The sequence below is a fragment of the Pezoporus wallicus genome, unplaced genomic scaffold, assembly GCF_028554395.1.
Source record: "Pezoporus wallicus isolate ANWC-B61680 ecotype Strahan unplaced genomic scaffold, APGP_CSIRO_Pwel_v1 contig_3365, whole genome shotgun sequence".
In the NCBI taxonomy this organism is placed as follows: Eukaryota; Metazoa; Chordata; class Aves; order Psittaciformes; family Psittacidae; genus Pezoporus; species Pezoporus wallicus.
Window position 1 is genome coordinate 4398420 of NW_026640883.1, and position 17767 is coordinate 4416186.

Below are 17767 nucleotides of genomic sequence, written 5' to 3' on the forward strand. Positions count from 1 at the left end.
AACACAAAGAACTATATTTGTAGAAGAAACTTCTGAATTTCAAAACACAGCTGAAGCTGCTGACACAATGCCTAATAAATATTTTATCTTAAAAGGACGGGCTGGGAGAAGGGAGCGCTGCCACAGCTCTGAGATAGAAGAGCATTGTTCTCTTTGTACTGCCAAAGCTCTCTTGCTTTCCTTCAAATGTGTTTAATTACTCTAGGCTATTAGAGTGTATTAGCTAACATATTTTTAATATTATTTGTATGGAAGCAGACTTCAAAAGTGGCTTTTTGAAATGCCAAGATCCATTTGAAGCAATAAAGTGTGTTTGTAATAGAGCTCAGGGACTGCCTAACCCTAGGACAAAGAGTATCTGTTAATTAAAGTATAGCTAGAAGCTGTATTTCCTAATCAAAGGTTATACTAGTTAATGATTAGGTTAGATTAATACTGATTTGAAGATCTATTATTGTATCTTCGGGGGGAAAAATTGCTTCACTGATATTTCCTGAGATGCCCGCAGAATTGTATGTCAGTGCTTGAAGTTTTAGCCATGACATGTAGACAAGTCACCATTTGATCCTGATTTATTTACAATAATGTTAATGAACTGTTTAGAAAAGTAGCCAAAGCTTTCCTGGTGAAACAGCACAGCCATGTTCTTAAAGCTTTTACAGTGAATACAGCACTGAAATTACAATCCAAAAATACTGACATTAGGAATATGGTTGGAATCATCATCTTGTTACCGCACATTCCTGATTGCAGATGTTGCATTATTTATGGTCTGTAATGCCATGCATAAACCTCCAATTTCTGTAATACTTAAGCAACTAGGGCTGAGTTCAGGTTAGCATAGTAATAAGCAAAGGTGACACTTCGGCAGTAATTTAGATCTTATTATTCATTTCCACAGTTCCAGCAACGTGCTTGGCACGTACCTACCAGGTAAACTCTGAGATCAATGCTGCTGAGATTTTAGAATCTAATTAGATTGCATAGTGAAATGAGACCATGTTCAATGGGCAACCATTGCTATACAGTTTAACTCTGGGCTTCTTGCTTTTTGTTTCTGAAGAAGGTGATGGGGAGAAAGGTGGAGCAATAACTATTTAGGAATATTTTGAAAACAGGGAAAAACCTTGGAATTTCTATATCCTTCCCTTCCTATTCTTTTTCTCTGACCTGTCCCATTATCTGAAACTGTTACAGCCTAAAAAGAAGCTTCTACCAGATGTGATCACAATACAGATTTTCAATTAAATTATCAAAGCTTTGTACTGGAAGTATCAAATGTGTGTTTGAAAAACAGTGCATGCAGTTGCTGCTTCTTTGGACCCCACTCTCAGCTGTGAGCAGGCATCAGACCTGTAGGGGGATGCAGTTGGGTGGTGTTAGCCAAAGCCAGGACTGCTGCTGAGGATGGACATGTTGCTGACAGTGCTCTTCAGAGCTGCCCAAGATTTAGCAATGTGTTATTAAAAAAAAATCCTTTTGGAGGAGAAACGAATTACAAAACCTCCTAAACTTGTGCTTCTAAATGTGATATGCTTGCTTTTTGGCAGTATGTAAGAAGAAAGGGGGAAATAAGGTAATGCCGATTCCTGTGAACAGAGGTTGTTGCTGATGGAGGTTTTATCCAATTTAACACTGGTTTGTGTGTTGCAGCATGTACTTAGGGGATGGACTTGGGGGGGGGGGGTGGTGGGGGGGAACATTTCTAATTAAACCCATGAGGGGAAAAAAGATGTATTCAAATAAATCTGTCCTATGTTCCTGGGTGGTTTTCTTCTCTCTACAGGGTCTTTTATCCAGCCTTGTCAAACTGACTAGTTTAACACTGGCCAGGAACTGCTTCCAGTCCTATCCTGTGGGTGGCCCGTCCCAGTTCTCCACAATCTACTCTCTCAATATGGAGCACAACCGCATCAATAAAATCCCTTTTGGAATTTTCTCTAGAGCTAAAGTATTAAGTAAGCTGAACATGAAGGTGAGGCACAGAAACATGCTACTGTGTGTAAAATCAATGAGGAGCACTGTTTGCTGCCCCATGAATTCTGGCAAACTTAATGATATGAGGAATGAATTTATCACACTGAAGTGGACTTGCTGCTGTCACTTATAGAAACAAATCTGTATTGGCTTAAAATGTACTACCAAAATGTTACTATTTTGTCTTTGTTTTAGTTAAGCTTTTGTGACATTTGCTCAAGTTTGAACAATGAAAGTAAGAAAGTTGGTTGCAGAGCTATTGAATAATCATGTGGGATATGAGCATGTAGAGTAGCTTATTTCTTACACCCCCTTCTACTGTTACAGTTTAGATTATAAACAAAATCATGTAAAAGATCTTTTTTGAATATATTCTTTCAAAACCAAACCTTGGAGACTTTTGGCAGTAGCTGTAGAGCACAGTGAAAGAACCTTTAAGTCCGTGCTATGTACACTTAGAGTGAAGAGAACTATGAAAAGAGGTGATGTTTTTCTACGGGTGGGTTAGTTTCAAGTTAAAAAAGAGTTATTTAAATTAAAGAAAATCATGTTTGTGCAGTAGCTAAGCTCAGCTACTGGTTTAGAATATCTTTTGATAGAAATGGATTCTTAATTTGCATTAAGAACATGTTTTATCATGTACCTGTTTGTAAGTTTGCAGGTTTACCAGGACTTTGTATGACCTGGGTGTGTTTAGATTTTGTGGTGTTTGCTCTAGATCAAATTCTGTAGCAGCATTTTGAGCAGTTAGATGCTCAGGTTCAGTTCAGAAGCTTTTACTTGTTTGTCTTTTGGGGCTGGGTTTTTTGTTTGGTTTTCATTTGTGTGTTTGGTTTGTTTTGGGTTGGGTTTTTTTGGCTTTCTTGCTTGTTTGAGGGTTTTCTTTGTTTAGTAAACTCCATATATTTTTAGGATTCCAGCATGGCTGATAGCACCTTTGAAAGTTCTGGTGAATTTTATTTTCCTTTTTTCCTCCCACTTTCCATTGTATGCAGCAAAGAAAGGACAAAAAAAAAATAATGTTTTAACTACTGTGATGCATGGAGTCTTGAGAATTATGTACTTCTAGTTTTTCTACTTTTCATTTTGGTATTGATAGAGATAATCGGGTTACTCTAGGTTGGGACTGCTTATTATTTATTATGTTTGGAGGAATTAAATATTTGGAAGATTAGCAACATTTTATTATTTTGATTTAATTATCAACTGTTTTGTTATGAAGGATTTTATAAGCAGATTGTTTAATAACTCGAATGCTTTGCCAACTTCTTGCAAGCGTGGACCCTAAATGTTTGCTATGTTAAATCACAGGACAATCAGCTGACCTCTCTCCCCTTGGACTTCGGGACTTGGACTAGTATGGTAGAACTGAACTTAGCAACTAATCAGCTCACAAAAATCCCTGAGGATGTATCTGGGCTTGTTTCTCTTGAGGTGAGAAGAGAATACATGAACAGCTGAGTGAATCTCTGCAAATAGGTGTTCTCTGCTTCAGGTTTAAGCAATATTACTTTTGGGTCAAATAAAGCCAAATAAATATATGTCTGCTATTTAATTAGATGTGTTGCATCTGTTTATGGTTACTATAACAGCTTTTTTGAATGTTGTTCGGTAGGCTCTAGATGTATGTCTGTGCACAAAGGGCTAAGTACATATATATTCCTATGTAGAAAGTTATTGTTGTAAAAGCAGCAGCACTGAACTCAGTTTGATTCCTGGAGAGACCAGCATGGAAACAGCAGGGGTCAGAAAAACTTAATAAAATGGTCTACAGCCAGAGGGGACTTGAATGTAAAGGGGACTTGATTGTAGCACCGTGATCTTGTAGGTAGCTGTGTGGGAATACTCAGCATTTGAGGGTTAAGAACTCATAGGTTGAAACCATGAACTAAACTTATATTCTCTAGTCCTGTTTCACAAGGAATCATCAGCAGAGACAAACCTAATTGCCTTGGAGGGACATAAAGATAGATGTACTTGTTCAGGCAGTTGAGGGGACTTCGTAGACTCTGAGTTGCTGGGAACAAATCTGTTCAAGTACAATAGCAAATGGCATATTTGAAACTGCAAATTCCCAGTGTGACTGCTGCTCTGAATAATAAAGAATTCTTGTCATTTGGGACAAAAATTATATGGCAGAGCTATTTAGTGGCCCAGTTCTCTTTGAGTTAAGGCTGTGATTGATGTGACTGTGAGGTTAGTAACCTCTAACAACTGGGTTTGCTGGTGGTCTGCCGGCTGCTGAAGCTGGAGAGCTGCATGGTCTGCAGGCCTGTTAGCACCATTTTTCTCTGTAATTAAAGAATCAAATACAAAGAACTATTTAGGCACTGTTTACACAAAAGTGAAGGTTCCCACAGCAGTGCAAAGTCAGCTGCATTGCACATAGGTAATATTTTCTGTTCCTGCCTTTGTTTCTTATTATGCGATTAAAACATTACTGTTCTTATCATTCTGTGTGTATCATAGTGCATAAAGGAAGGCCACCAACACACTGCTTGTGCTAATGCTAAGAATTTCACTTTATTCATTTTGATTTTCACTTCAGTTTCAGCCTTGTTTTCTGTTCTGTTCATGCCTTTGGGGTTTCCATGTTACACAAAGCTAGTGAGAATTGGGATTGGTAGAAGCCAGGCATTTGCAACCTTGGTTGGCTTAGCAGTGAGTTTTGTGTCTAGGGTGAGGGTTCACACTGGGTGCTCTTTCACATCCTTGTGTTCCAATGTACCTTGTTAAATAACTAGGTAATAGCATTGTTTAATCAGAAATTAATTACCTTATTACTCACTATGTTGTCACAAGGCTTGCTTAGTTCTAAGGACTGCAGGGCTTCTCTGGAGGAAAAAGGGTATGCTAGTGTAACTCCTGTTAATCTGCTTGTTACGAAGTACACGTTTCTTGAGCCTAGGGTATTTATAATTCAAATTAGAAAGGAGAAGAAAAACAAGATGGTAACACTGCATTAGGGGCAGGTGTGTGATAGGAGACCATTTTGGAAAGCCAGTGGCTACTTACACAGTGTTCTGCTTCCGTGCTCTGATCTATGCGTTTGCTTGCTGCTGCTCCTAACCAAAGGGACACAGGGAGAAGAGGAAGTATTAAGCTTTTTAAGGAGAACTTGGCAGGAACAGCCAATAGTGTAAAACATGATTATGAGATAGGTAGAAGGAAGCATAATAAAATAATGGGGAAGTCCAGGAAGAAATTGTTTTTCTTTGGTCATTTGAAGAAATAAGGTGGTCTTTGGGTCTGCTCTGCATTTATTATGTAAAATAGTATTTGAAAGAATTCTCTCATAAATCTATGTATTTGTATCATTAAAGACTTTATAAAAAAGATGCTAGTCACCAAATTGATTTATTTAATCTTTTCAGTTTGCTTCCATAATTTGCATGTAGGTTAATTTTGGACTTAATTACTTGAAAATACAAAAAGATCCTGTCTTAACTTGTTACCTACTTCTGCCTTGCTGAAACTCTGTATTTGGTTGTTTGGAATCTTTTTTTTTTTAGGTTCTTATCTTGTCAAACAATCTCCTAAAGAAACTTCCCCATGGAATTGGAAATCTACGGAAACTCCGAGAGTTAGATCTAGAGGAAAACAAACTGGAATCCTTGCCAAATGAAATAGCTTACCTCAAGGATCTGCAGGTGAAACAATAATTGGCCAAGATAAACATCTTGCATCCTTTATTTACACCATGCTGATTTGATTGCAGCTAGTTGGAGGGGGAAAGCTGTTTGTGACTGGACACAGAACCAAAAGTTAAGATTCTTGTGCAGCTTCGCCCACAGTCTGTCCACACTAATTCTTCCCCAGGTTTATTAGTTAATACTGAGCAAATGTTGAAGGAGTTTAACTCTTTGAAGCTGTTCAGCTGTTGTACCATGAATACAATACTGCCATAGGAGTAGCCTCTCATTTCAGCTGTGTTTGTGAAAGCTTTTATATTTAGGCAGGTGTTTTACTATATACTGTTTTAGTTTTACGTTCAGTGGTGCTTAATAGAAGTCTGAAATGTTGGAGAAGGGTAGAGATTTTTTGTTCGAATGCTGAAGAGTAGAACCTATCAAGTTTTCAGTTATATCTATCTTATTTGCTGTCATTTGAAGCAGAAGTCGCTAAATTAATATTTAAACATGTGTTTTTTTCCCTTAGAAATTGGTTCTGACTAATAATCAGTTGACCACCCTTCCCAGAGGTATTGGTCACCTTACCAATCTGACGCACCTTGGGCTTGGAGAGAATCTTCTCACACACCTTCCTGAGGAAATTGGTAAGTTTTTTTTTTTCTGGTTTTATGCAGTGTGCCTGAGCCAAAGCACTTACTGACACGAGATGGGCATCTACTGTTCTGTCAGTAGAAGCCACAACATTCATTTCAAACTCCCTAGTATGCATAACCTGATGTGAATGAAGCATGTGCCACAGGAAGAGCACTATAGCATACGATCTTTATCTTGCTGAACTGTAGTGAAACGCATGGCCTAGCTTTTTTCAGTTGTTGTTCTGCAGAAAGCTGCTGAACACAAACGAACTTGGAATGGTGAGATCCCTTTTCTCAAAATTCTCCCACAATATGTGTATTATCAATCGCTCAACTTCATAAATGTTTTCTTGGGAAGAGAAGGGAAACGCATTGGTAATACTCTTAATTCAATGGTGTAGACAAAAACCTTGTGTCAGGTGTAGACAGCTGAAGTAAATATTTCTGCCAATAGTCTCTCTGCACACACTGCTGTTTATAGACCATAATACTGTTTTTCACCTTGATGAGGTAAAGTGAAGAGGAGGAAATCTACTGAAATAAAAGGAGGAATAGGATTCTTTTGTCTACTTCAGACATCTAGAGTAAGTGGGGTTCAGAGCATCTGAAACTGAGAGCCCCTGTTTCCTTTGTAGTTCGTTGCTAGCATGTAGGCCCAGAGCATGAGTCTGAGCCCTTAAGTTAACATCTTAAAGTTACAGCTTATTATAGAGGTAAAAAGGATGGGACAAGCTATACAAAGCACACTGGTCAGAAACAATGATGTGCAGATGGGGTGGTGGGGCATGGTCTGTTTCTCCCAGCATCTTTAGTGAAGAGCCATTACAACTGCTGCACATCTTGAATGTGCCTCAGTGAGAGAAGAGCCTGAAGGAATCTAAATCTGGGCTTTGTAATTTAGTTCTTCAGTTAATGGAGAGAGTTTGGATGCTGCGGAAGCAAGCTGTGGAATTAAAGTCAGTAAGCACACTTGAAATACTATTGTAGGAGTACAGTTTGGTTATTAAAGCTTAGTCTTAACAGATTAGAGAACAGGTAACTTTTCAGATGTGACTGCTTCATCTATTGTGCTATCAGCTATTTCTTATTATTTCTTCTGCAACCTTTCTTTTTTGCTGGTTTTCTCTGCCTTAAGCCTCAGCTACTTCTTTGTGTTGTGACAGATTAGGTAGTCTTTTAGCTTATAGGAGATCTTTGTGGTACATAAGATTGGAAAATGGGGAAGGTTTTGAGAAGGACTTGTATGCTTGGAGTATGTTTTAAAGACATGGATTAATTTTTATGTTTGATGGTTGTGGAGCAATGGAAGTCTTACAAAAGAAGAAATTTCTTTGTTTACCAGCTTCTGGTTAATCTGTATTGCAGTGTCTGCATTAGAGGGAATTGTAAAACTTGGATTCAGTTAAAAAAATCAAAGTTTTGTTTCGTTTAATAAATTCACTGCTGTGCAGAGATTTCACCTGCTTTCTTCCTGTGACGCATTACAGTTACAGCTTCAGGTCCTTAATATATGGGTTTTGATTACATAAAAGGTATGACAGCTATTTGAAAAGAGATAATAGATACTGCATGGGATAAAGATTTTCTAGGCCCTTCTAACTAAATAGCTATTCAATGTCACCTACAATTGCAAAGCACTTGGCTGAACAGTTAAGGTGACGTCCCTCTCAGTTCTCTAGTTCTATGTAGTCTTAATTCAGTTGTTAACTAAAGGAGATGTAGTAACGGGAATTTTTACAGGGAAACTAAAGCAAATTGGTTCTGGCTTAGGTACCAGTGAACAAAAAACTTGCTGTGCTTGAAAACAGTTTGCGTTAATTACTGACTTAAGATTCTATATAGTAAAAAATCTTCAAGAGGACTTAGAGCTTCTGTTTAGAGGTTATAAACTGCATGAATCAAAACCTACTTTGTATTATTCTATTTTAACCAGGTACACTGGAGAATCTGGAAGAACTGTATTTGAATGACAACCCCAATCTGCACAGCCTTCCCTTTGAGCTGGCTCTTTGCAGCAAACTGTCAATAATGAGTATTGAGAACTGCCCGCTCAGCCACCTTCCACCTCAGATTGTTGCAGGAGGACCCTCCTTCATCATTCAGTTCCTAAAAATGCAGGGACCATATCGTGCCATGGTCTGACGCTAATCGGATTGTCCAATACACTGTACAAATACAAACTGCGTTAATGTTGTAATTGTCTGTATATGTATATATAATATAATATATATGGTTTATATTATATTATATATATATATAAATATATAAATAATATAAAAAGGCAAATTTAAGACTGCATTATGTGTTTCTGCTAATAGAGGAATCATAGCCATTTAGATTTTTTTTTTTTTATCCTGTACAAATGCTTGTCTAAGTTTTCTTTGCTGAATTTGATGAAAGTTGTCTGAATAATCTGGAAATGCCAGTTCATTTAAAGCAATTGCCAATGAACTCCGAGTTTAAATTTAAGGGACAAAAATAGTTTTGCTTAGATTTACTTTCAGTTAAGAGAAATGTATAACCTTTATATAATGAACTCTTCTGTTTTTCTCCATCTTTTTTTTGTGTCAAAACCTGCAAGGGTTATTGTGCCCTGAGGTTGGGATTTTCTTTTAACTTATTTTGAGATTTGAAGCAAATGGTGTTTTTATATTGTTTACAGTCAGAGTAAATCACTGGATTTTGTTTTATTCTGATTTGCTCTGTTTTAATCAATCATATCAAGAATTTATATGCCTCTGCTGATGAATTTTTATCAACTGGTTTGTATGCTAAACCCCTGTGCTCATCAGAACAACTGGCAGGTGAAAAGGATGCAGTCAAAACAAAAGAAAAAAGAAAAAAGCTTGAATTCCTTTTAAGTCTTGCTTCCCTGAGTTATCAGTTGCAGGCATAACATATCTGAACTGAGCCTTTTGCGGTTGGTCTTTTCTAGCGCAAGTAAACCTTTTCAGATTGGTAAAAACGTGGAGTATACTCAGTGAAGAGCGGTTTTCATTTTGTGAAGTAACAAGTCCATGAGGTCTAACAGTACAGTTAAGTGGCAAGGAAATAATATATATGTACATTTTTATTACAATGTTGAGTCATAAACTACAACAGGCAATTTTAAGGATTCCTTATAGTCCTTGTACAATAAATGAATGTGTCTTACTTTTAAACACTGCAATATATGTAAGTTTTAAGGTTGGTTAACAATGTACTATGGTTTTATATCTTGACTTGCCTTGTACCTCCTTCCATTATGGAACTTCTGTGTCCAAGCACAATATCTTCACACTGTGCTGTTTTGCTGCTGAACTAAATGCACTTTTCCCCACAGCTGGGGCACTTGCTTCAAAATATTCAGTTCAGTATCTTGATTATTCTTTTTTTAACTTCATCCTATCTGTTTCAGTATTAAACCGATCTGTTAAAAAAGAGGCACCTTTTTCATTTGTGCTTAGATGTTGGTAGCTCAAGCGAAATGCTGTAAGTAGTAGACATTCAGTTTTATCATGACTTCTTTGGTTGTTCAAAAGGCAGAAGATGCTTCAGGATGATTCACACTGTTGTTGCACTTGTAGGGCCAGTTGTCCTATTTCAGGAGGCTAGGAACTCGAGGTGGTTGCATTCCACGGTTACTCAAGAACTGTCCGGTTTATGCTCATTGGAATTGCTTCTGGGGTAGTGTGATTTAGAGGACTGTATCTTTTGAACAAAGTCAAATCAAGAAATGCCATGGGAAATCTGTTTCATGTACTTAGGGAATATTGTTTCCGGCTTTCAGGCATGCTTACTTAGACGTATTGCCTTGATCTATTTGCATTCTGTTTTGTAATACATCTTTTCATTAACAAGGAGTAAGTTTAAATGGAAGGCAGGTGGAGATATAAAACCTTAGAGGGCTTAAACATGCTGTAAAACTATTGTAGATGTCACTGGATTTTACTAAGTAATGTTCTGTTCTCTCTCACACACTCTCTTTTCCCCACCTCCCCTATTTTTTTACATCTACTGTAGCTTTTCAGTTTAGACTTTATAAAAGGCTAGTTCCTTACAGTTCGGCCTGGAGTTAATCTTTCTCAGCATTAAGGTGTTAAAATTATGAAGATGCTGAAATGCTTAGTATCTAGACTGTAATCTAACTTCTGAATATACTGCTAAATCCATATATGTGCCCTCAGGTCCCTAGGGGAAACTGGTTTGATTGATATGCTTCCTTAAAACAAAAGTGGCGACCCCTTGTGTTTTCAGACGTCTTGGTCTCATTCACTGTCTGCTCCTCAGTCCCATTTTTTTATGAGTTGACAGGATTGAATTTGTTTAGTTTGTAAATATGTGGATTATTCACCTTGTTAAGGTACATGGTAAATGACTGTATGATTGGAGCTGACCCTCTCTCACATAAATTCTTGTGGAGAAGTTGGTTACCAAAATAGTGCTCGTTACACTCACTTAAAAACAAACTGTTCTTTTCATTAGACTTATAGGAATAAATCTGTGTTTTAATTCATTGCTATATTAAAAACAGGATAGGTTTTCAAACACCTTTGTACTAGTATGGTTGTTGCAATGCCAGATAACCCTGAGCCCTGTTTTAGGAGTTTAATTTCATACATTCTGAGGTGAATGCTTATTTTTTTCAGCATCTCAAGAGAGATTTGAATAAAAGCAGCGTGCAAGAAGTTCTGGTACAGGAGAAATCAACTCAGAAGAATTTGAGAAGTTCTTTAAAATTATCCAAAGGTTTAAGTATAAATGTGTAGCAGGGATTCAGGATAGATGCATATAAATCCATATAAGTATATACATGGATTTATATCCAAATCTAAACACAGACCTGTATAAACCCAGCTGCTTTGGTCATTCAGAAGAGTCTTACATCCTGACACAACAGACTGAGCATTTCCCGGGATGCTGGATTGTTAACTGGTACAGTTTCTAAGTTGTATTTAATGCCTGATGACATTTCAGCTGGGGACACCTTGCTAGCTTATACATCTGTAAGAATTTTGTTTGGCCTAATCAATATGAATGGAAAGAACTTCATCCTCACAAGTGTACGTATGTATACATACATATATACGTGTATTTGTGTATCTATATGTATAAAAGCACAGACAAGGTGGAGAAATTATTTCTTTCTTTATTTGAAAGCAACTTTGAAAACAAGATGGACAAAGAAACAGGTGATTCCCGGATACTTTTATTAAATATGTATCCCACTTGCTATACTAGGGGTAATAATTTGGAGGGTTATTGCAATTTTGACAATCTTTGGGTGAAAATCATGATCTAGATTGCTTGTCTGTAGGTAAAATATCAATTTTGTATGTGCCTGTGCCTATGTACATAAGAATATGTACATATACACATGCTCTGTAAAGACACTATTCTGCCTTGATTTAACTAGCTAAATTACTGTACTATAGGGTATATAGTATTATGGGAGTGTGGTAAAGTGTAAAGCAGATCAGGGATTTGTTAAATAAAGAATAATTAGCATTGTGACTCCTGTTGGTCACATATTGCATTTAAATTTACTAAATAGAAAGTCAGTTGGTAATTCAAGTTCATCACCAAAGTTGTCTAATATAAATGCAGTGGAAATGCTGCCTGTGAGGTTGGGTTACAGTTGTGTAATTGGTACTTTTCCATTTGCCAGATGCTATTGGAAACTTCTAAATTCATACACCCGTTTTAGAAAGATTCTTGAGTTGTCGAATGTTTGCTTCATTACTTCTCTCAGATTTAGGTTTTCTCTGCTGTTTTTTCCATCTCTTGCTATTGTTGTGTGAGACAGTGCATGTTCAGGCTTCTTGAAGGTCGTGTTTGCTCATGTACATGAGTTAGTAAATTAGTACTCTGTCTAGCTGTTTAGTGCTTAAACCCATTGTGTCACCTGGAATTCAAGTATCATCTTTAATCCTGGGAGTCTGAAAAACATCTTTTATTTCACAAAAGGAAAAATTTGAGAGGCTATTTTTTTCCTTTTTTCTTCTTTTTTTAACCCCAAATTAAATGTCTCGAGCAGTACAAACCAGTCTCTATATCTGGATGCAATTAAGAATTTGGTCTAAAAGTAGTATCACACCCTGGTTGTATCAAATCAGCAAGCCAGAACAGCTTCTAATTAGAAATGTGCAGTTGGCAGTAATTTGCACAATGCAAACTTCAAGGCACAATAAGGACAATTACAAAATATCTACAAAAGGTTTTTGTTTTTGTTAGCAAAGATCAGAAAATTATGTTTATTATTCTGATGTTTAGGTCTTAACCAGGACTGCACAGGACTTTGGCTGTGGAAAAATACCAGACCACACTAATTTTGTGGTTAAAAGCTAAACAAGAGTGTAAACAGTCTACAAAAATGTACTTTTAATCTGAATTATTGTAATGTTGATTGTTATGTCTATATAAAAGATTGCCTTGCTTTTTTATAAGAGTCATTCTGTATTGATGCATTCATTATAAATAGTATATTTGTAAATAAGCTGCCACTGAGTCTTTTGGAAGTTTTCTAGTATTTCTAGTCTGATGTTAACTTGGGTGTAAGTTGTATTTTTGCAGTGCCCCAAATTATCAAGAGCTGCTTTCTCATTGTATACTCATCACTCTTCAGGAGACTTCAAGTAAAATACAGATTTTCATGTAAGGCAATTACAAAAGTTGCATGATGGTAACTGCTTTACGCGGAGTCGTGTCCATCAGACACCTTTTACAAAGCAAGTATTGGTAAAATCCTTTACTTTCATTTTGTTATAATATAGTAGGACATATAGTAAACCGAACAAAACCAAAAAAAGCCCAAGCCTTTTTCTCTGAAAGGGGAAATAAATCTTGTGTTTCAGTGCAAAATGCATTTCAACTACAGTAAAATTAAAATAGATACAGAATTCTGGTGCTTGAAAGACAGACTCCAGTATCTAAACCTCTGGTTTAATAAAAGTTAGTATATTGCCAAGCTGACATAACACAGCTCTGAACCATTGTCTTTTAACTCCATAAAGCTCATTACGATAGACACTGTTTCAAGAAGATCATTCTCAAAGATGTTCTACAACCAAAGAAGTTATAGTATCATTTGAAGTCAGAGTAGGAAGGCCTCAGCACTTCAGATACAATGATGGATAAGGAGGGCACCAGTGTACTTGCTGCAGCTGATCGCTTTAAGGAACTGGAAAAGGTTCTTGTAATGTGCAGCAGTCGCCGGTGCAATGAGCTGAGCACCTCTGTCCTTATATCAGATCTCAGCTGATTGAAACCAGGTCTGATCAAACTGCCTGAAGGCCTGTTATGAGTTGAGTTGCTCACTGTTCCTGTAAGTGATCCAGCAATCTGAATTGCCTGGTCTCATCACAAGAGTGGCTGTCCTGTGCTGTGATGTTGGGCCATGCACCATCCCTCCCTTATCTCACAGGGCTGGGTGGCAGAGGGGTACAGAATGGAACAGTTCCTCTGGCGTACGGCTCCCAGACCTCACCAAGCAGAGTTTGAAGGGCTTGCAAAAAGGAAACGGCATCTGCATCACTGCCTTTGGGAGCCCTTGATAGATTAGGCAAATTCACAGAAGAAAGTGCTTGCTTCTTCTTTTAATTCTAAATCTGTTTGTGTTTTTGGCCTCTGCAACATCCTGTGCCTGATAATTCTACAATATAATTATGTGCTGGGTGAAAAAGTGCTTCCCTTTGTTTGTTTTGAACCACACCACCTTATTTCATTTGGTGACCCCTAGTTCTTACATTCCAAGAAATTTATGAACAGTCTTTTTCCTGTTCATCTGTTTTTTACTACTGTTGAAGGTTTGTTTGTTTTGGGTTTTGTGTTCTGGCTTTTTGGTTATTTGCTTTCATAAATGGCAGTGTTTTGGGTGTTTTTCCAAGCCATGGAGTTCTAGTTTTTTGCTTCTCTTCAAACAAAATCTCTTCCATTCTTCAACAATTCTTGCTGCCTTTCTGTATCATTTTCTAGCACCAGCTCTGATTCTTTTCCCTAATTCGTGGCCTTTAGGAGGCTATTTTGTTCTTGGTGTGCTTCCAGTTTGTGAGATGAAAGTACAGCTCCGTTGTGAAAATTAAAGTTGAGTGAGCAATAAAATTTAGTGCCAAACTCCACTGGGGAATAATCCCACTAGGCAGTGATCAGATTGGGGTTTAGACTTCAGACCCAAGCCACCCGCTGCAGTAATGGTCTCCTTTGACTCTCATCATCTCTTGCAACTAGATATGAACAACAAAGTTAATATTAAATTTTCCATAGCATGCTGGTTTAAATAATCCCAGGATTTAAAATACTCTGTTCACGCTGGTAAGAGTGTGTAGCTTTGGAAGATGGGGTGTTTGAATACATCAGATCGCCTTTTTAAACTGTCAAAGCTCAACCTTTTCTGACAATACCTGGAGACCTCATAGCAGCCTTCCAGTATCTGAAGGGGGCCTATAAGGATGCTGGGACGGGACTCTTCATTAGGGACTGTAGTGATAGGACAAGGGGTAATGGGTTAAAACTTAAACAGGGGAAGTTTAGATTGGATATAAGGAAGAAATTATTTCGTGTTAGGTTGGTGAGGCACTGGAATGGGTTGCCCAGGGAGGTTGTGAATGCTCCATCCCTGGCAGTGTTCAAGGCCAGGTTGGATGAAGCCTTGGGTGAGATGGTTTAGTGTGAGGTGTCCCTGCCCATGGCAGGGATGTTGGGACTTGATGATCTTAAGGTGCTTTCCAATCCTAACCTATGATTCTATGAAATCTCTAGTGTCACTGTTTCTTTGGAAGAGAAGTTGGAGACTGGCAGCACAAAAGTTGGGTTTTATTTTCCTCCTTGAAGCCTTTGCAGAAAGCTATGCAAGAAATTCCCATAGTTTAAAAAAGGAAAACAGTAAAAAAAAAGATGTTTCCCCCCAACCCAATAGCATCTTGCTGGTAACTGGTGTTGCCAGACTGTGCTGGGCAACCACTGGTACTGGGAGGAGCTTGCTGGTCATGACCACTTCTTTGCCGAGAGAAGCTGTGGCTGTCCCGTCCCTGGCAGTGCTCAAGGCCAGGTTGGAAGGGGCTTGGATCAACCCAGTCTAGTGGAAGGTGTCCGTGCTCATGGCAGGGGGTTGGAACTGGATGACCTTTAAGGTCCCTTCCAACCCAAACCATTCTGTGACTCTGATTCTATGAAGTGATTGTCCATAGATTGTCCATAGCCTGGCTTCAGAAGAACCACACGTGTTGGCTCTTATTGAGTGAAAAGCGAAGAAAAGATCTTGTTTCTGGCACCCTATGTCCTCAAGGCTGTATTAAAACCCTCAAAAATGTGCAGACAGCATCTTGCATGACTCTGGTGAGACAATTACACATTTGTGTAATTAATCCAGTGTAAGTGCTTCAGAATACCGAGTCTCCCTCTCCCAGCACTGCTCTCTGGTGACAAGTCCTACTTTTCACTACTGGGAAGTTGTGATTTAGATACTTACTGTATGTTGAAGTGTTCAGTGAGCAAATACAGTGTCTGGATGCTAAGCAAGTTTATAGAATATAGCTGGTGCTTTGAATGTATGTGGTGGTGATGGTAGGGAAAAGGTGTTAAAGGGCTGGAGGTGGTCAGCTTTCATACAACTGGAAGAGGCTGAGTGCCTTGAAAGTGAATTTGCTTCGTTTTCGCAGTCCATCTCGGCCAAATAAAAACCATCAGCTCTTTGTCCAAGCCTTGCCTCACTTAGGATTATAAGAGTGGGAGATAATTTGATTACCAAGATCAAATGATGATGCTTTAGAGGAGGAGCCATCTGGAGTATTTGGGTGAGCAGCTGGCAGCCTGGGCTGCACAGTTAATGATCTGACTTTATGCCTTGCAACTATTTTTTTCCACTGCAAAACCTTTTAGGAGTCTTTAGAGATCAATCTACCCCATTGCCTCTGTGTAAGATGCTATCTGCAAAACTGCACACAAGTGTTCCCTTTAAAAGCTCTTTCCACAACACCCTCTTTTTCCTTTCTATTAGTAAAGTATCTTTGTTAAGATTCATAATGAATCCTTAATTTGCTGCAGTTTGGTCATTGCTTTGCTTGACCTAGTAGTAGCTGGTTTGCTTTCTGCCCTGTGTTATGTAGTTATGCTGCCTGAAGTGACCGTTTTAATGGAAATACATTTTTCCATTAAAGCCTTAAAACATTGTTTGAAAAAAGGCATGGTAAGGACAGTGCAGTGAAATTCTCTCCGTGTGACCTAAGCTTTTTGGATGCCCATCAGCCTTTTTTGGTCCTTGCCAAGTATGTTAAGTGTGGGAAGTTATAACTGAGAAGTTGGAATCATCTGTCCTTGCCAGAATAGCAGAAGGCAAGAAATTCAGCTAGGTAGGGAGCTGGTGGTCAGTGAGGCAGCTCTGATTTCAGATCTTTTAATTCTTTCCAAGTACTTCTTTTCAGGCCTGCTGGGCGTTTCCAGCCTCCCAAGAAGCTGCACCAGACAGCACAGTTCTGGTGTGGGGGATCAAGAGGCATTTCCAGCAGCTTTGGAGTTGGAGCTTTGCCTGGAAGGGGTGAGAGGCACTGGAGGGAACTCCTTAAAAGCAAGTTGAGCCAAGCGGTAAGTGGGTCCCCTGCGGAGCCCCTGCCTAGGCAGGCAGGGCAGAGAGCATGCCAAGGTTCCTGCGTCTGTGGCTCCACCAGATGGATGCTCCTGGAGCCAAGCCATCCCTTCTTGTGAAGAAGTGTTTGAAATGTGGTGGGGTTTGATGTCACATCAAAACAGAACTGTACTTTGGAAGTAGTAGAATCCTGCATGGAAAGGAGAGGCTTTTCCCGCAGTGCCTGGTTTTTCAATGTGTGCTCTTGTAGTGTCACATCTGGTCTCATCCTCTTCACTTGTGTTCTCACCTGCCATCTCTCCTACTTCAGGTTTCCCTCTCCTTACAAACAGCGATTTATCCCACCCTGGTGCTTCCCATGCTGTGCTGAGCTGAAGTGGAGAAGGGCAGGGAGAGCAAACACATGGTATAGGATCAGTCTCTTCTTCCAAATACCTGTTGGTGCATCCTGTTCTTTGGAACTTGTGTCATATCAGCTATGAGCCCCTTTTCTGTAGTTCTTTTACAGAAAGGAGGCACCAGGATTAAAAAAGGATTTGGGAACAGATGGTTGGGAGAGGGAAATATAAAAGATGGATCTGCTGCGAATGGCACAGCTGTGCATTGCTCTGCAGCTTCTCTGTTGGCTCTTTGGACACTTGGTTTGTAGAGCCCAGACAGGCTTTTACGTGGTGTCTCAGAGTCCCTGTGAAGGGTTTTGATGTCTTAGTACTTACCAGATAACAGATTTGGCTTGGCATACATATCAAGGCGCAGATAGAAATGAATTTTGATTAAATGGCAATTCTGTGGCCGATCTTTGCTCCAAACCATTTAGGAATAAGGGCAAATGTCTTAGTTTTTGAAGTGATATAGAGTGCTTAGGGGCCCGTAAAGAGTTCTGAGATATGTGTAATGCTTAGTAATACTCATTGCTTTTGCTTTAGGAAAACCCACATGCTCTCACAATTAAATTGTTGGTGAAA

General features: G+C 38.7%; 1 protein-coding gene and 1 long non-coding RNA gene across 4 annotated transcripts in view; both read left to right on the forward strand.

Annotated features, from left to right (window-relative positions):
- SHOC2 (SHOC2 leucine rich repeat scaffold protein) overlaps window positions 1–11898 on the forward strand; it is a 69680-nt gene extending 57782 nt beyond the window's left edge. For all 3 annotated transcript variants that reach the window (XM_057421086.1, XM_057421085.1, XM_057421087.1), the window contains 5 exons: window positions 1787–1975; window positions 3289–3411; window positions 5490–5627; window positions 6136–6253; window positions 8178–11898. In XM_057421086.1, coding sequence (XP_057277069.1) covers window positions 1787–1975; window positions 3289–3411; window positions 5490–5627; window positions 6136–6253; window positions 8178–8386 — 777 coding nt within the window. In that variant the 3' untranslated portion in view covers window positions 8387–11898. The remainder of the gene's footprint in view (window positions 1–1786; window positions 1976–3288; window positions 3412–5489; window positions 5628–6135; window positions 6254–8177) is intronic.
- LOC130605540 (uncharacterized) overlaps window positions 1–17767 on the forward strand; it is a 271759-nt gene that overhangs the window by 69474 nt on the left and 184518 nt on the right. The window lies entirely within an intron of this gene.